The 20427-nt window shown below is 43.1% G+C and overlaps 1 protein-coding gene across 2 annotated transcripts in view; it reads right to left on the bottom strand.

Moving 5' to 3' along the window:
- Positions 1-4941: 4941 nt before the first annotated feature.
- The window catches only part of trit1 (tRNA isopentenyltransferase 1), a 46910-nt gene continuing 31424 nt past the window's right edge, over positions 4942-20427 (bottom strand). For both annotated transcript variants that reach the window (XM_056399920.1, XM_056399922.1), the window contains exons 9-11: positions 11520-11629; positions 10473-10590; positions 4942-10191 (exon numbers count right to left, since the gene is read on the bottom strand). In XM_056399920.1, coding sequence (XP_056255895.1) covers positions 9974-10191; positions 10473-10590; positions 11520-11629 — 446 coding nt within the window. In that variant the 3' untranslated portion in view covers positions 4942-9973. The remainder of the gene's footprint in view (positions 10192-10472; positions 10591-11519; positions 11630-20427) is intronic.

The following is a 20427-nucleotide window of genomic DNA, read 5'->3' as shown; positions in this document are numbered from 1 at the left end:
TTGTAAACTTGCAACCTGTGATGAGGGGACACAAGTGAACAGAAGCTTTGTAGCAAAGGGTGGAACCGGTTGTTTAGAGGATAATCAATGAAAATATAAGTTATACATAAAAAAGAGATATACACACACACACACACACACACACACACACACACACTTAGAAGCATAAATGGAGCACAAAATGTCACACCTTGAAAAAGCACAACAAATAAGTGCCACTCATCACCCCTGAACTGAAATGCTGTATAATGTGTGTTAAAGAACACATGAAAGCACAACGTAAATATAGTTATCACAGAATCATTAGAGTGAGTTGTGGTTTCCTTCCGGCCTCAGATCACTGACACCGACTTCAACATGATTTACTCTGGCGGCTTGAAGCCAGCAGGCCGCGGTCACAGTGATCCACTCTGACGGTACAGCGCGTCCTCCTGTCTCTGGACGCGCTTCAGTCACGCGCCCCATCTCACCACGAGGGGGCAGCAAAAGATCACTTTACAAAAGACCGCAACACGAACCCTTGAAAATAAATACATGAGTAACGTGTTTTATATGGATTAAAACGGAAGCAGCCTACTTCAACCAAGAAGACCGAACTGACGGTTGATAATGAGATAATGGCTATAATTAAGTATTGACTCATTAGCTATGGAATTCATCTGAAGTTCTAAACAAGCAGCATTGTTCCATAATTAGACTACTTAAATACGTTTATAGTTTAATATTAGTGGCTCAGTTTTACTGCCAGTCATAGTGACTGTTATGAGTCCACTCAGCTGTAAAGCCTGTCTGACTGTACTGTGCGGTGTGATTGCTGGAAGGTGTAAAGTAGGGCAGGGGCACACAGGAGAGCCTGTCACAAGTTATATGTGGAAAAGGGAGCAGCAGGCAGATACAGTACCGTCTTATAGGGCAAAATGCAACCACAGCTTACACAGAGAGAGAGAGAGAGAGAGAGAGAGAGAGAGAGAGAGAGAGAGAGAGAGAGAGAGAGAGAGAGAGGGAGAAGCAACTGCAAGTAAGAGCACAGACACTCCTGAAACAACGGTGATCTGGATGTAAAAGGAAAAAGATAATAGGCAAATATGGTATCTCATGGGTTGGAAAGGGAGTGACTTGTGTGAAAGTGTGTGTGTGGGGGGGGTGGGGGTGTGTGTGTGGGGTGTGGACCAGTATCCACAGGTCTGAGTTTGGCTTTGTGCCCTAACTGTCATGTAATAAATAAGGAACCAGTGTCTCACTTTACTTCCCTTATGCATTCAAATTCACAGCCGCATTTAATCTTAACAAATGTCAGTTATTCACAGTTTTTCAATAGACAATGTGAAATATAAAATAACAAGAGAATTTGATCAGACACACATGATACATTGTGACTCTCAAGAGCGACAGAAAAAGAAAGGAAGTGAAGGTGATTTTTTTTTTTTTTAAGGGGAATTCTCTGCCAAAGACTACATGTTGTAAATGTTATGCGCTGAACTTTATTTTTGTCAGGGTTGTTAAGCCTCTGAAACAGCATTCAGACCACCATGGGACACAAAAACTCAGTAAAAACCAGACTTGTGGAGTTATTTAAGGGTTAGCACCTGACCCACACCTTGTCAATAGTCTGGGACACTAAGTTTCAATAAAGTTTACAACAAATTTTGTAATGAAATGAGGAACTAACCTCCACCGCAGCAGTGGACAACTGAGTGAATGAATGAAATTATCTATGCAACTCATACAAAAACCCCTGCAGTGCAATCACGGTTGTGACTAGGGAAATTTTCTTTTCAGTTAGATTATTAAAACAGTTAAAAGGTGGCTTATAATAATATCCCCTGAAATGTTTTGGTAAATTCCCCTCTTTGTTGCTTTCACTCCCCTCAGTCTCTCAAAGCAGCTCGAACCAAACGGATCAGCTATTAACCCGTTAACTGTCCTGAGGTGGGAACACCTTATCAGCCGGACTGTGCATGTGTGATACACATGCAACAGTGGTTTCCCTCCACTGGCTTCCCCTCCCGCCTTTCACTTAACTTTGAGCCACCGCCTCCTCCACACACACACACACACACACACACACACACACAACAATAAACAGTCTCTTTTTTCTAAGTAATGAACACACCACTCCTCACATCCGTCATATCAGCACACGGCCATTGTCCTTTTGCCAGCCGCAATGTAAATTAGCCCGGGTGTCGTTACTGCTGGTTACCAACTGCTGCTCAACCTGCACTCTGCAAATGTGCTGAGCAACATTTCTGTGTGCGTTTTGAACAAGTCCGTGTGTGTCTGAGATACTCTAATGAAGAGTTCAGTGGTAATTAATTTACCCTGTGGCGCTTTTTTTTCTATGAAACACGGTCATTTGGTGGCTTTAGCTGAAGAGAACGGATGTAGTCAACAGAATGTTTCCATTCATGTAATTTCAGTCTAAAATCACAAGACTTGAAACATATGTCATCAGGGGAGGTCAAGACTCCAACAGTTAAAGTATGAATAACAACTTTATTGTAAGTGTTTTGGCTTGTGGCCTCACACATCAGGATCATCTACAATAAGGCTGTTCTTTATACTACAAGTTTTGATCTGTTCAGCCTTTTTCCCTTCTCCGTGTAGATTAGAAGTAGGCGAAGTTGTAGAAATCCCACAATGCACGGTATGTGTGCAGCTCAGCAGAAAGCCTGCATATGAAACATGTCTTTTGCATTGTGATGTGTTTCTGAATCAGAATCCGGACATGATACAGAGCAAAATACACCTGAGCCACGCATGTGCCCACTTTAAAATCTAATACGATATTGCAGAGGAACAACAGGCTCTCACTCATTGTTTGTACTGGCGTAGTTACATGCCCTCAGTCAAATCCATAAGCATGCAACTAGCAGTTCCTGCAGAAAAAGTGCATGACTATGCTCGTCATAGAATCAATAGAGAGCATAACACACCTTTAGCGCCTTGGATCATATATCACATATGCTGTATGTCTGTGGACAGACGGCTGGATACTGCACAACTCATAATAATAAGTTTCTCATGCATGAAGCTGAGGAATCGTCATGATGCTGCAGCAGGTGTGAGATTAACATGATACACTTTGTAACGTGCAAATGGAGAATGCAGTGAGAATGAGTATCTGGCAGCGTATATGGGGTCAGTGAGACCATGTTGAGTCCCCCCCCCCCATCTTGCCTGCTGCTTAGCATGTTGAAGCACACAACTTCTTCATATAAAAGAGCCCTTTGTTAGAAATGGGCCGAAGAGGATGTAACAGCTGTTATTGGTCTACATGCCATCTAATGTTACGCTGGGTTGCGCAACACATTTAAAACATGAGTAAGTCATGTGCTGTTACACACACACACACACCTCTGTTTTACAATACCTGTAGAAAGTATCAGTAACACAATGAAACCCAAGTATCCACAGTTTGGATGTTTTTGCGTACACAGCCTTCAGCATCTACAGAAACAAATCAAATAGCATCTGGTCTCATTGTTAATACTTAAAAAGTAAGAAGGCCACTACTGCAGTCTTAATAAAACAGGAGCTGTGTAGCGTGCTACCCTTTTACAGAGAAAAAGTTTTTTTTTTTTTAAATATCAGTCATTTTTGAGCGTGCTGTGGCTGGACACTACACATGCACAACGGAAATGGAGATGTTGTTTACAGCTGGAGAAAATCAAGACATATGTCGACCGTGGTGAGACAGCTTCAGAAACATCTTGAAGAAGAAAATAAAATATGAAAAACAATCATTTGAAAGTGGCAGTGGTTTTTCCCGGAGTTGAAGCTCTACTGTTGTTGCATGTCGTCAGCCACGACTGGAAAAGTGGACGACGGTTCCCAAACGCTGCCGATGAGAGAGGGGAGGGGGGAACCAAACAGTCAAGCTGTGGGCCAGAGAAACCAAAACAATGAGCTGAAAGACACTAGAACACTGTGTAGAGCTGAAGGCACTTTGGATTCATCAGTGCATGTGACCCCTTTCACACACACACGTCATTTGATCTACTGTTAAATTAAAAATGGCCGATTATAGTTAGTTATGTATCTAGTATATAAGTATATCAGAATGATCAATATTTTAGTATTTTATTTTTATTGTTATTTATTATTCTATTTATGCTTTATTATTTGGACTCCCCTGAAAGTTAATACAGCGATGGATGGTATAATATCTGCCATAATTCTGTGAACATTAGTACATAGTGTATATATGCACAGAGTATTTTGCTTAGGGTTATATGGTGTAATGTTAAATTGTGTCATATCTTGGGTGTAACTTAATTCATTTTAACCAAACCTGAACCTAATTCAAACTTTAAACCTTAAACCCAAGATCTAGCCTTGAACTGTCGTTACTTTACACAAGAAGAAACACACACAGCACTGCCTGCACTTCGCTGACTTCCACCCTGGCAGCGACAGAGTTAAAAGCTGCAGTTGGGGAGGATCCCTGCCCCGCCCACTTCAAGTCTATTTGCATATTGGGCGGGAAGCTGTGGCTCTTTGTTGCTGCTGAAAGCGGCCAAAACCCCTCCCACAAAAAGCCGCACTGGCGGGAAAAAGCCGGCACCAGCGCTCAAGCCACTGACAATGGTGACACACACACCCACAAACACACACATACACACACACACACACACACACACACACACACACACACACACTCTTTGTCTCACATACAGTACACTGCAGAGAGTACATTGCTCCCTGTGCACACATATGCAATAAATATGAAAACACACACACACACACACACACACACACACACACACACACACACACACACACACACACACACACACACACACACACACACATATAAACACACACACAGTTACGTTGCTTTGTTGCTCCTTTATGAGCTGGCACACCCATTTCCTGCCTGAGAGCAAAGGTGAGAACAAGTGAACAGTCAGATAAATGAAAAAAAGAGATGGACAGGAGGACGGAGGAGAAGCTTTATTATGATATGAAGGCAGCTGAGACAGACACACACACACACACACACACACACACACACACACACACGCACACAAACCCAAAGAGTATGAGGAGTGAGACAATGACATTTATGTAGCCCACTAGACACAATACATCAAGGGTAAGCAGCTTTGTCTAAAATAAGCACATTACTTACAATACGTGACAATAGAGAATGTGCTGCTGTGTGTGTGTGCATGTGTGTGTGTGCGTGGGTGCCTGCCTGTGTGTGTGTGTGTGTGTGTGCATATGTGTGCCCTCCTAAGCGTTGCCCTGGGAAAAGAGTTCACTGGGTTGCTGGAAAAACAGGAAGGCATGTCATGGTCTGGATTGGGGAGGGTAGAAGAAGAAGAAAAAAGTACGGAGCGGCCCCCGCATTACATAACCAGGCAGGAAATATGCAGCAGAGAGAGAGGGAGAGAGGGAGAGAGGGAGAGAGAGACTATAGGAAGCCATGCATAGACTGCACCTATGCCACTTTCCTTAAAGGCTTTTCACATCTAATCACATCTCTTCCTCTCCTCGTCCTTCTGTCACTCTTTCGTTTACGGCGGCCACCACCGGAGCCAGACAGCGCGACAAAAAGAGAGAGAGAGAGAGAGCTGCATGAACTCATTGAACCTCATTTGTCCCTATAGACCCACACAAACACCCACACACACACTCACACACATCAATAAATGATGGTCTGCACTTGGCTCTGGATGCATACATCACATCGTATTGAAACGTTATAAAACATCATCTCTGGGCTGGATTAGGCTGCAATACACTCATCCCTCATTGTGATGCTCTGGCTGCATGTGTGTGTGTGTGTGTGTGTGTGTTTGTGTATGTGTGTATGTAATCCATAATGCATACAGGTACAAACACACAGCTATTACGCTTGTGTTAAGGGAACCACAAACACCGTGCGTAAGCACTAGAGCGCAGAGCGTTTGTGGTGTGTGTTTTCTTATTATATCGCTAATATGAAACATGCAAAAGGCACGTCTCACATGTGCACACACACACACACACACACACACAAACACAAACAATGCACTTTTATCAGATTGAGTCACACCTGACAGTGTTGTGTTTCTCACTTAGTTACGCAACATGCAAGTTTTGAATTGTCTGTCCTCTTCCTGATAGACAGCAAAACACTGACCCTGAACAGAGGAAGCACACACACACACACACACACACACACACACACACACACACACACACACACACACACACACACACACACACCTCAATGTTTCAAAGACTAAAAATGAGAGAATAATGTCAAGGGGCACAAATAAGGGCGCTTGGTATATTCTGTACTCAGGATAAAGCTCAAACAAACTCACAGCACAACACACAGCAGCTGGCAGACTGATAGTTGACCTTTTGCCACTTTCTTGCCTACAATGACAAACAAAAACATTCTTAACTGAGACCTTCACCTTTCACATACTTCTGCTCTGAGATTAGTGGTGTATAATATTTTGCCACAGCCAAATGTTTGTCCCTCTGTATTATCTATTAACATGCTCCACAAAACAGATAGTTTCCATAAATGAAGCTTCTTCTTTGTAGTCAAGTCGACAGCTTTTTCGACTACAGCTGCCGCTCTAGCTGATTAGCTGTTTGCATGTCTGTCTCCCTGTGTGTGTAGGTGCGTGTGAGTGTGTTTTTTGTCTCGCCAGGGCCAGATGGCAGAGAATGTTTAGTCAAATGGGATTAGAGATTAGGATTAAGTGGACTTCAAATTACCTAGACGCACAGTCACTGGATGACACACTACTACAGCAGAGCTGTGGGGCGGAGAGGCATTGTAAATTCAACAACACAGACTCTTTTTAGCATCAGTAGCACACAAACTGGGAACATTTTTTGTAGTCAACAAATGAGATATAATGCGGTAATTTATAAAACAGGCTCGCTCTTTGTTATATTAATAACCCTAAAATAAGATAACCAGCTACCTGCTCTAGCTTTATATTTACTTTACAGACATGAAAGTGGGATCAGTCTACAAACTCTTGGCAAGAAAACAAGTAAACATGGTTCTCATAATGTCAAATAATTCCTTCAATTGATGTAACAATCAAACAGCTATGATGTAGTTAAGACACAGTGGTGCTTTGAGCTAAATGCTAACATCAGTATGCCAACATGCTCACAATGACAATGCTAACATGATATGATATGTAGCGGGTATAATGTTTATGATGTGCACCAAAATCCGCGTATTAGCATGCTAACATTTGCTAAAATGTGCTAAGCTCAAAATACACCTGAGGTTCATGGGAATTTTATTAGATTTGCAGGTATTCAATCATAAACCAAATTACTGGACTAACTGAAACTTTTACCTGATGATGGCGCTAGAGGAAAGATCCCATAATCACCAAAGTTATTCATTCTGAGGGCGAACATCACTGTCTGTATCAAATATCAGAATAATTCATCCAATAGTAACTGTGATATCTAAAATATCTAATAGTTTGTTTTGTCTCACCAGGAGCCCAAAGATATTTAATTTCTAATAATATAAATCATTAAAAGTATCAATAAGAAGCACATTGGCTGCAGAACGTGGAGTAAAGCCAGTAGCAGAGGCCAAAACGCCACGGCAAACAGGCCGGACACTGACAACAAGCGTCTATAGGCTGCAGCATGTGTTACATAAGTCAGCCTGCCCCACCTTGGGCCTCACGTATAGGACAGTGTGTGCTCTGTGAACATATACAGCTACTGAGCCGCCACAGAGCTGGACCAGGCTGACAGAGAGAGAGAGAGAGAGACATGAATGGAGCGGTGAAACTGGGTGAATTATTGTACGGCTTGTTGACTGATGCAGCTACACATACATACATACATACATACATACATACATGTGTACACACACACACACACACATACACACACATGAGAGCTCTAAGGAGGCGTCATCAAATCAAATACCCAAGAAAGCAGAAAACTCCACTCTAAAAGGACTTATTTGTGTGTGTGTGTGTGTGTGTGTGTGTGTGTGAGAGAGACCATAGTTCCGGGTTTCCCATTTCAAAGCTGGTTTGGTGTGTTGATTCTTTGTGCTCACTGTCTGCAGCTAATGAGTTCACTCAGTGCATGTGTGTGTGCGAGTCCGTAGAAGATCCAATGCATCGCAGTGCGTAAATCACTAATTAGCCTTGTGACCGTGGCCGCTGCCCTACTTCTCCACTTCTTGCGAGTGTGTGTGTGTATGTGCGGTTCAAGGGGCTGAAGCCTTATGTCATTGTATTGCGCAAGCTTTCTGCTTTAAATGTGGAGTGATTCAGCAGTGCCTGGAGGTGCCAGGCAAGACTCACTGGGGCACCTCAGATGAGAACATGCCACACATCGAGTTGCCTAAGAAAATATGGCTGATGATACATTTTTTTTCTTATTTAAATATCACTCTAATTTTTTTTTATTTTTTTTATTACAGAGATGATAGAGCAGGGAACAATCACTGTAGGGAAAAGAAAATGAAATGTTCAACAGAAGGAAAGAAATACAAACAAACACAGAGGGGTTATAAAAGCTAGGCACCAGTGATCTTAACTATCAGTGTGACTCCCATACTGTATGGTAAGTCCCCAGTAAGCTTGAGGCCTGACCCAGTTTGGAATGAGGGAATGTGGGACACACACACGCACACACACACGCACATTTCCAGTTATTATATGGCTGGAAATATTTTTAGTCATGTGGATGAGGTCAAACACCAGGAGCCTGTGAACTAAACTTGCACTGAAAGAATAAGTCTAAGACTCGGACTGGAAATTTAAAAGAGAGAGATGATGGATTGTCGGCCGGTAACACCAAACAATTCTGCTCTGATTTGTTGGAAAGGGAGGGGAGGGGTGAGAAGAAAAAGTGGCAGGTGAGGAGAGGGAAAGGGAGCGCCAAAAGAGGCTTTTGGAGAGACGCCAGGTATTGTGTAAGTGGTTTTACAGTAGGCAGGCACACCTTGGGTTTGAAAGGGGGGTACAACACGCTGTTACATAAACAAAGACCTGCAATCACTGCTGGGAAGTCACGCTCTCTCTGAGCCGGGGGTTTATACCACTGTCAGAGCAGAAATGCGCTCCGCTGCAAGGCAACAACACAAATCATGTGTCTAGTCATTATCAAACAAAAGGGGTAGAAAAACGTGTTCAATGACAGTAAAACAAGGCGGCAGCAGGAAAACAAAGCACAATGTATGTACTGTGTAAGTATCCCGCTGAGATTTCACCGAGATACAGGTAAAACTAGCGCTGGTGTCATGTGAAAACCTCTCTAATCCAATTTCATGGATTTAGTTTTTTTTCCATTCAAGTGACACAAAACACATAATCCTTCATTGGTTGAGAAAATTTGAAATCCTCTGGTTTATTCAATATTTTCAAATTCAGCTGGATGAGTTTAAAAGTGCATGATGGTTAAGCTTAACACGAGGCAGAGACGCTTTAATCCTGAAATGCTAATATTTTAGAAATGGAAGATTTTCATTTGGTGCGGACCATATGAGAGGTCACCGCTTAGTTAAGTTAAGGCACATTCAGCAAAAATAGAAAAATAATATTTCCTCTTACAATTTAACCAAGGTTTTCAGGAGGAGACAAAAAAATAATCCTTAATCTTTCTGTGTCCAAAACGCTGAATCGTCCTGACCATCAACTCTGACCACGAACAAAAAACAAAAACACAAAAAGAAAAAGTCTCAAATATGTTCATTGCTATCCACATTCAGCAAGGATCCGTGTTATGAATTTTCAGGGCTGGAAGAGCTTTTATCCTTTTGAAATATTATGGTTTGGAAGAATTAATGGAGCTCAATGGGAAGACGACAGCCCGAGTACACACTCTCCCAGCGTGGCCCTCCCAGTAAAAAAACAAAACAAAACACGTGGACACATTCGTGATTCTATAAGGACCGTCCAGAGTCCTGTGTTAGTGCAGAACAGTGGTGGAAACCTGAATAAATGTATGTAGGCCAGAGTCAGCACAGTCGCTAAAATGTCACCGGTACTTCCTTGTGTGTTGTCCTGGTGTCTTGGGAAGAGTCCTGAGAGGTTTCACTGCAGCCCGGGGCAACAGGAGCACAAGTGGCGTCCTTGGAGAGAGTCTCCCCTGCAGAGGCAGGAGCTGCGGCGGTGCACTCGTCACCGGTCGGATCAGACTTCCTCTTCTTCTTCACATGATAGTGATGCTTCTTGGACTTCAGGTGAGCTGCAGGTGAAGAGAAGAAAAACAGAAGACAGTGTTCGAATCCTGGATATAATTTTTTACACAGTTTGAGCTCTGTGATACTACATATGAACCAAAATGAGTCATGGACATGCTTTGGACGATGTTATCCACTGATGTTTTTGCCAGTTTTCATACTGGCTCAATCAAAACACATTTCATTCTAACCATATTTTATTTTATTTTTTTTTTTAGAGTTCAAGTATTTAAATGAATTCCAACCTCATTTAATCACTTCTTTGTTATGTGGTCAGCAGCCTCACCTGTCCACTCAAGGTCACCGATGATCACTTTGTCGCACAGATCGCACGTGTGGAGGTTGCGTTTGTTTTTCTGCCCCGCCTCCTGAACTCTGATCGGTGGAATCTTTGGCTCCTCACCCTGATTGGTTGAGCCAAAGAGTTTAAACTTAGTAGGGTGTTAATAAAATACTCGGCTGTGTTGGAAATCACTCATTCACTACTCGCTTCATAATAAACACTTACATACAGTTAAAGTGATTTTGGACACCTACTTATCATCATTTTGTGTCACCACTGGCAAGTGTGCTGTCACACCACAGTGATTTTTATTGCAGTGCACATGCCATGGCCACTACTTTTTTGTTCCTTTATGAGAATTTTGCGTAAAATTTGCACAGACAAATATAATGCACTATATAGTAAATATGGAGCAACTTTGGACGCAGTTTTTGACCAATTCAATGACACCAATGGAGCAGGAAGCCGCTAAGAAAGAAAACAAGGAAGCAGGAAATGAAAAAAATAAGAAAATTAAGATGGGAGACTAGTATAGTTAAATTGGGTGAAAAGGAAGAACAGGTACATGAAAATTAATTATGAAATTAAGGAAGAAAATGAACAAGAAAAAAAGGTTAAGGAAGAAGGAAGGAATGAAGAAAGGAGAAGTAAACAGGGTAGGATAAGGTAGAACAGCAAAAGAGAGACAAAGAAATGAAGGAAGGACAGCGTGGAAAGCAGAGAGGAAGAACAAAGGGAAAAACAGGAAAATGAGAGAAGGGAGGAAAAGTAAAATGGAGAGGAATTACAGAAAAAGTCGACAGTAGAAAACGGGATGAAAAGGACATGAAAAAAGTCAGGAAGAAATCAAGCAACCAAGGAAGGGAACCAATTAGGACGTTGGAAGGAACCAAGTAACGGTGAACAAGGCGAGTAAAGTGATGGGATGGAGAAAAGCGATGGGAAGGAAAACAACAAAATGGAAATAAGCAATTAAGGAGGGAGTGGCAGTGAAGGGGGAAAGGAACAAAAGGGAGAAGAAGCGGCGAGTTTGTCGTACTGAGGCCCCACCTTACTGAGACTGTCCAGTATCTGCAGTGCAGGGTTCAGCACCGTCTCCTCCCACCTCGACACGTCCGTCGCATCCAGGCCGTACACCGCTGGCACGTTGTCTCCAGGTCCTACACACACACGCACGCACATGCACACGCACACACACACGCACACGCAGGTCAAACACACGCAGTTAGCACACATTATGCATTTTTTACGAGGCCAACACAGGCTGCCAATAATTGTAATGAGGTCTTTTCAAGGCTGATATTTTGATTCAGTGTTTCCACATTTATTTTTATTGACGTGTGGAAAAGCCTCTGACAACATTTCGACCACTATCTTACCGCCACTGTGAAGTTTTGTTGTGTGACAATATTGCTCATAGACAACCAATGTACCGATAAGAGCCTGATGCTGACATCAGTGTTTAACATGGTGGAGTACATACACTGGCTTGCAAATTATGTTTATGATTATTTTATATCTCAGAAGAAACGAACTGCGCCTCAAAGTGCGTGACTGTAGCTGAGGTCGACTTCAGGATGAATCTAGTACAAACTGGGAAATTTACAGTAGCTGTGATGTGCTGGAGCTGCACCCTGAAGCTCTGTCAACCTGCTGACTCACACTGGCTCGATAATGTCTCTCCCTCCTTCCTCTCGCCCTTCTCTCTTGTTCACCATCTCTCTCTCTCTCTCTCTCTGTCCCTCTCTTTCGCCATCAGTCTCGCTTCGGCTTTCACTCACTCTCCCATTCTCCCCCCTCTCTCCCCGTATCTAACTGTTCCACCCCCGTGTTTCTATTTTGCATCAGTCAGCAGTCTCCGGGCCAGGCCTCAGCACTAAACAGCAAGTCTGTCTGCGTATCTGTCCGTCTATCTGAGCGCCTGTCTGCATCAAGAGCCACTGCCCTGCACTGACTGAAGACACACGGACGCACAGGAAACGAAAGGCGTGTGGAACTTATAGAGAAAGCGACTTCTAACAGCTGCAACCGTATCCAAACAATGTCGGATTTCTACCATAAATATTACATTTATGGTGCTGTTATAAATTAAGCATTATATTCAGATACAAAAAAATGTGAGTCGAAAATATAGAAATGATAAAGAAGAGTGAAAAATAAAAGGGAAATTACACCAAATAGTGTCTAGAAAATAAACTACCGCCTAGTAGCTGAGCGAGGTTTCGCCTCAGTTTGGGCCCCTCATGTATTAGCATAAAAGTTTTTAAAACCCATTTTGCATGTTATACGCTACACGGACATGTTCATCTTTATATGGTGCAGCAGAAGGAAAATCTCTTCATGCAGAAACTTAGAGAAGTTGTTGAATGAGCGAACAAGTCTCGTCTCTCGGACAAGTGACTTGAGGCAGTTTGTTAGATTTCACACAGCTCCCTCTGGAGCCGCAAAACTCCCTGGAGCCGACAACTATGTGCAGCAATACTCCTCAAGACCCATAAACAGACTATCCATGTGTAAACACGGCGGAGTTTCCCCTCAACATGCTGATGTTTAGCAGCTTTAACGACCTAATTTGGTGTGCTAGCGTACGTGGGACGTGATTGTATTAAATTTTACTGGAATCCATCCAATAGCTGTTCAGACATGTCACTCAAAACCAGTGTAGTCGACCTCATGGTGGCGCTAGAGGAGAAGACAGGCAATCACCAAACGTCATTAGGATGTACCGAACAGGAACCATGGGTGTGTACAATATCAACAAACCAACACTGCCATCCTCAGAGCCGCACCACCAGCACACGACTGGCACCTGCTCTGCTCAGGTGCAGGTTTTTGCATATAATATCTACTGTATGTATTAAGCAAATACACTCAGGTAAATGAATCCCATTAACCTGCAAGGCACAGTTAGGCAACTCAATTATGACTTAATCCTTTAAACACACAGACTGAACTGTGGAGTTGAGGGCAGCAGACACCCTATAGACTGGAGTTACTGACTCTACTGGGACTCCATTATTACTGAGGAACACAAAGTGGTAACTGTATGACTGGTCATCTACACAGCTGACAGTATTGCCTCTGTCAGAGGACCGAGTGTGTGGGAACAATGGGAGTCTTCACAGAGCCACGCCCACGAGCTGTAAACTTTGTAAACTTGTAAAATTTTCTGACCTGCTTTTTTGGCGTCAGCCACGTTTCAAACTCCTCGTCTGGTTTTTTAATTTTTCAATCAGCCGCGTTTTTTTAAACACGTGATGTATTTCATTTATTACCTGTGGAGGTCAGCTGTGCGTCACTGAATAACAGTCAGAGGGTGTGAAAGCAGAATAAACACAGAGATCCTTATTCGCAACTTGAACTCCCAGTGTGTGTTTTTCTCTGTGTGCGCTGCTAATCCCAAACCTCTACCCTGCATGTGTGTTTATACACTCATACAGCAGGTCAGTTCGTCCGGGTGCGTTTTCTTTTTCTTTTTTTTTTTAAACAGTAGTGACTGTTAATCAAAGCCTCAGGTTTCACTGCTGTGGTTACCGTGTGTGTGTGTGTGTGTGTGTGTGTGTGTGTGTGTGTGAGGGGGAAGTCTTTTGTATTTGTGGCACAATAGGCAGGCAGGTGGTGGTGGCGAGCGTCACCTGGCATACCCATACCAGATGCAGAGTTGGAGTAGGTGCTCTCCTGTGCCCTCCTGTTGCCGCTATCTCTCTCCTTACTTTGTTCTCTTTATCTCGCTCAACACCGCCCTTCACCCCCGCACAATTCCCTTTGGAATCAGCCACCACCCACTGGGCAGAGTGGAGTGGTGGTAAATAAAAGGGGGACACTGTATGTTGGGTTGCCAGATGCTGGATGGAAACCCCCCCCTTCCACCAAACTACCCCCAACCGCCCCTCACTCCACCGTTTTTTTGTTTGGGATCTGGTGAAATTTGACTCCGCTAATCCACTCTGCAGTGAATGAGGGTTGATAAGAAATGCTGAGGGGACAAAGAGCACACACACCCACACATCCACACACACACTCACGCGCACACACACGGGCACACACACACACACACACACACACACACACACACACACACACACACACACACACCACCCAAACTGTGAATGTTGTCTCTTGCTTTGCCAACAAGAAAGAGCATCTCCTGTCGCCGGGCAGCTGCTTGCCAGTGTTAAGTAAGTGTGTGTGTGTGTGTGCGTGCGTGTGTGCGTGTGTGTATGTTGAAACAGTAGTCCACCTGTTGCAACAAAAACGGGCCACGAGTCATTTGCTGTCTCATGTTTGCTGAGCGAGGATGTGTGCTTGTGTGCGTTTTGCTATAAAAACTCCTCGGCCCAGCTGTGCTCCTCTGGCCGTGGTCCACACTGGAACACGACAGCTGCCTCTACTCACTCTACAACCTCCTTCCTCTTTCCTATAGTTCCTCATTACACTTTTTTTTTACCTCTTTCGTTAACTGTCGTTCATGTTGGGCATCTCTAGCGCAGGTTAAATACCAGGGGTCAAGCAGATTTCTGAAGATACGGCCACAAAACAGTTAAGGAGAAAATTTGGCAGTGCAGAATTTAAAACAATGTTTTTTGGCCCCGTATCTCCCTAACATTTATCTGTGTTGTGACTCGTCTCCCTTCTTGTTAGCTTCTTCTTTTTTATTCCATTATAATATTGTGTAAGTTTTGGCGTTTCCCAGTGTCTCCTCTGCTTTCCCGCCTCTATTGCTGCTGAAAGACTTTGTGCAAGTCTCTCTGCAAATCTCTGCATTTCATCCATTATTTTCATTCAGATATATTCAAAAAAAAAAACACAACAAGGTTATATAATTACTCAAGCACTAGTAACTCTAAAACATCCCTGCAAGTCGTTCCTGCTTTCCACCTAAAATGTTCTAAAATTTTAATAAATGGATCTCAATCTGGTTTCAAACAATGTGGCTCCTTATGTTTGCCTCGTCTGCTGAAGTGGAAGAATGAAACGGTGTTCACCAAGGTATATCTATAAAATCTGTCTCTATCGACCTTTTATAACATTTTTCTCTTTTTAGATGCGTCAGCTTTTCCCTCCAGACAAAAAGCTTATTTGCCATATTTTGACATTGTTTACAGTTTCATGCGTTTCCCCCAGAGCTGATGCTAACTTAGTATCAGCAGATATATCGGTATCAGTTGTACGTGTTGGCCGATAACTAACAAGAAACCGCCAAACAGAAATGCCACCGGTGTCAACATCGTAACCATTACACAGTTTGTCCACCAGGGATCGCTGACACCTTTTTATATTACACTGCGAAACGTTCCCCTCAGTACATATCGTTGTTTTGAAAAAAATGAATCATTTTTATCTCTCAAATATTAATATCAATAGTAAGCTCAAAAATCCAAAATATCGCCCGTAGTGTCAACAAGGTCACATGATTAATAGAGCGCCGGAGCCCTGATACCTCATGGCTGCTTTTCACTTGAGATAGAAGTTGTGTTTTTTAAGTGAATGTATTTTTATGTGGTGTTTTTACGGAGACATGTGGGCACTGCCCTGCCTGGAGGATGTTGTGGCTGCGTATCCCTACAGCTCGTCTGCAATTGTTATTCTTTATTTATGGGCAGTTTCTGCTGCAGTGGAGGCCTGGCTTCTCTCTGACAATGCACCAACTTTTCCACCTCACCCCGTTATTTACAATAATTAGATTTATTTATTTATTTTTTCTCCAGTTTCTGGCATTTCCACTCATTACATGGATGGAAACGTACCTATTGTTTTTATCCCCTGTGTCCTCCCTCCAGCCCTCTCGTGTCTTTCCCCTCCTGGGCTACTGGAGGTGACGGGGAGGTCTCTGCGGCAACGACAACCCTGACGGGGGGGTGGCATCTGTGTGTCTATGTGTGTACATGAAAGCTTTGCACTTGCTAGAAGACAAGGGTGTAAACTCGCCCCACACCTGTTGCCCCGGCTGGATCAGATTTCGTTCACTCTCCAGCCACCCATGTGTCGCTCTCACTCTCTCCCTCTGTCTCCCTCCCTCCATCCTTCACTCACTCACTCTTGGGACTAAAAGATACCTACACCCCTGTTACTTAACACTCACGAGGCCCCAGTCAAACTACACCTGCGTATTCCGGTTACAGGTAGAGCGCGTTTGCTCGTGTGCATGTCTTTGGGGACTTAAAAGCTCTGAGGGCACGGGCATTCTCAGCATAAAAAGTGGCACTTATTAAAATGAATATAACCTCATATTAACATTTTCTTTACGAGTAATTAAATCCACTAATTAAACATTCCCTTATAACCACACAGGCGCACATCCTATAAGCGTACACCCATATACAGGCGCACTTAAAGGCAAGACAAATTAATCTTGATTTAATTTGAGCTGGCTGACCTGGTGATTCAATCCCCACAGCAACCAGAGTTGAGTCCATCAACAACCACGTAACCTACTGAAAAGTATTTAAGACACCGAACGCCCACCTGCTCCCTCACTGTCAGTCGCTGCTAAATGCTTCAACTATGAGCTGGAAAACTGGGTCAAACTTGTGCCTTTGAGGCATGTAATTTTACCTCATTCTGTATATTTACAAGCGCAGTCAACATCCAGGTCATTTTCTAGCTTCTTTGTCCTACTTCCCTGCGTTTGTCTGACTGAAGCTCTCTGTTGTTTCCATTCATCTTTATCTGTGACCAGTGGCGGAAGTAACAAGCTAAAATTCTACTGCAACAAAATTGTTTTTATTATATATACTTGTAGGACTACTTTTAAAACTCAGTAATTTCACTCTCAACTATCTTTTACATTGAAGTATTTTACTTTACTACATTTAAAAGTCAAAACAGTTTCAAAGTTAAAACATATATGAGGAGGTTATGGTTAAAGCTATAAGACAGCAACAAATAGAAAGAGCCGAATCAGCAGCTGCAGCAGAGAAGCGTCCTGGCCTGTGGCTGCTGGAGGGCAGAGCTCCGTGTACAGAGAGGAGCCGCTCTCAGCTCACATGTTCTGAATGTTTACATTCACCGAGTGAGGGTCAGTGGGTGCGTTCGCACCTGTGCTGGGTCTAACGATGCAATATGCATAGTACTGTACAAGAAAATTAAGGATGGAGTCACCATGAGGCCACGGTTAAGATTAACATTACCTCGGCAAAGATACAAAAAGGTTGAATCTACCTTAATTAATGGAATGAATTAATGCACAACCCGGCAATGACGACAGGTGTTCCATATCACACACCCGCCATGATGTGGATCCTTCAGCTGTGACATCTGCATTCACCTCTACCGTCAGCAACGTGTGGACCATCTTTCTGCTGTTTTTGATGATAACTGTTCTGACTTTAGCTCATTCAGCTCAGTGTTTGAAAACGTGGTGCAGTGCAGCGATACCCGAGAGGCTGAGCGGACTGGTCAGGTTTTGCACTGAGAGCAAATGAGCAGAGAAGAGTGGTTTGGAGCAGATTGTGGAGGACTTTGCGATGCAGAAGACTCAGAGTGATATTCAGACAGGTGTGTGCAACAAATGACTGACTGCTGTAACTCGCTGTACAGCGGAGAGCATCACCAACTATTGTGTTGCCTAGCAACATGGCGTTTTTTCAGTGTTTGTCGCCTGCAGCCACTGTGGAGTTTATGTTGTTTATACATCTCCATCTTTTCCGATGTTTCATTCTATAAGAGTTGGCAGCTGCTTGAGTCATGGAGCTTAATATTGCTACAGAAAGTCTATGGGCACCCACTGTGGTGTCCAGGTTTTCTATTATTCTGTCCACCCCATTTAAACCGATGAAGGTGGGCAGCTCATCATCACCACACACTAAACAACAACTGAATCAACAACTCCCTAAAACCATTTTAATACAAACTGCACATGATCATAAAGGAGGATTTTTTTGCAGGACTGTTGTAATTGTCTGTTGTATGCACAGGCTGCAAAGTGCCTGACTGGAATTTATTGGCTCTCATCTGGGAACAGCGTATATGCAGTGAAATATCAATCAGTACATTTTAATTAACTTACTTTGTGCTTTGATCCGAGTACATTTTTACACATGTAATTACATTTATTTTCAGTAACAGTACTTTTATGTGAATGCAATTTTCCAGTACTCCTTCCACCCGCCGTCTTTGACCTACTAGTCTGTGTATGCTTGGTTTGGTCTGCCTAGCCCTTTGTGACCCCGCTGCCCGAGTTTGTGTGGTCGGGGCAAATTCCCGGCAGCTCTGTAATGCTTCAAGAGATTAGCCTGCTCAGCTGAGGCCTGCTGGCATCTGTGTGAGTGTGTGTGTTGGCTCAGATGAAACATAAAAGAGGTCAGCAGTCACAGCAAGAGAGGAAGGTGAACGGAGACGACGCAGGACAGAAAGGTGGGACGAATGGGGTTCAGGAGTAGATGTGAATACAAGGGCAAGCCCATCCTTTAGGCAAATATATGTTGAATCTCTGACACTGAAAAAAACATCTATAGATACGGGAGCATGATACTGGTGAGCTTTGTTCGAGAACACTCAAAGGGAAATTCCTGCATTTGTCAACCTGGGTGATCTTCCCATATTTACATCCGATATGAAAACCGATCATGGTAACATTTTACATTTTTTGTCTGTGTTGTAGAGTTTTGGGAAATGCAGACTCTGGAAAAAATGGTGTCCACCGGGACAAGAAACAACTTTCCAGAAAATTTAAATCATCTCTAAAAGTTGTACTCTCTGCTACTTCATTCACCACAGTAGTCAAAGGAATTTCCATTCTCATTTACTCACAATTTGACATGTTGTTGAGATTGATTCTAGTGAAACTGAAGCTTTTTGGAAAGCTCTTTAGAGCTTGCAATACATTGCCCGATCAACTTCGTCCTTGCCTGAGTACATATTGCCCAAATTCAGTCCATTGTCCACTGAATAAACCTTGTTGCAAGCATCATCCGACATTACATTGCATTGGCAAATCAAATATGTGCAAGTGCATATTTCTAGTAGATAACTTTGCAACATTAGTGTAGTATTTCCACAGATTTGCACAATGAAAGAGAAAGTGACTGTCTCTGTGAAAACAGAGAATTAAAATCCTTCCTCTTGATATCTTAATCCGCTGTGCAGTGTTATGGCATCTACAATGAAATGCCTTCAAACACATTGATCTACTACTGCAAGCGGACTTCCTGGGCCATATTAATTGTGTCACTGGTACCAGCAGCAACATGTCACCATCAACGCCATCATTAAAAATGCAGAGCTGTTTTTGACCGCTAAGATCCTGGTTGATAAATGCCAGAATTCCCCTTTAAGACCCTAGAGACTCTTGCAGATTCTGCAAACAGAACACGACTGCTGTCAGTCAGGGACTACTATAGCTACAGGGATTTTCAGGGGAGGACTTTCTATGTTTACACACAGACAAGAGATTGAGATGATCTCTGTTAAACTGAAGAGCTGTAGGAGGCTCAGGCTTCTTGACCTGATTGCTATTGTTCTCGTTAAGACTCTGCATTTCTCAAATATCTACAACTGAGGTAGTGATTAAAATGTCCTATTATGACAATAGTCAGGAACTTGGCAAAATTCAGAGAAGAAGATCCAGGCTGACAGAACATCAGATTTGACCTTTTAGACCTTAAAACTTTTGCAGATCATGCAAACACAAAAAAAAACTGGCATGGACAGTTCCACAGTACCTTTGGTGACTTTTAAGGCGCATCAGTACCTACTTTCATACCCCATTTAAAGGCAATACAGACTTTGCAGGAAAGTTTTTAACACTCAGCTGATATCTGAGCAGAGTGAGGAAACATACACAGCCCAACACACATGCGCAGAAGCACAGACAAATTCAGACAGATTACTGCATATGTAAAAGGGCAGTAACACAGATACACACACACACACACATGTGATGAAGACCATATGGTGTGTGCAGCGGGTAGGCAGGCAGTCAGAAAGAGGGGTATTGAGGTTTAGGGCCTGGCGTGGC

Source organism: Seriola aureovittata, chromosome 16 (assembly GCF_021018895.1).
Source record: "Seriola aureovittata isolate HTS-2021-v1 ecotype China chromosome 16, ASM2101889v1, whole genome shotgun sequence".
NCBI classification, from domain to species: domain Eukaryota; kingdom Metazoa; phylum Chordata; class Actinopteri; order Carangiformes; family Carangidae; genus Seriola; species Seriola aureovittata.
Note: the sequence above shows the minus strand (reverse complement) of the source record. Positions and strands in the feature narration are given on the sequence as shown.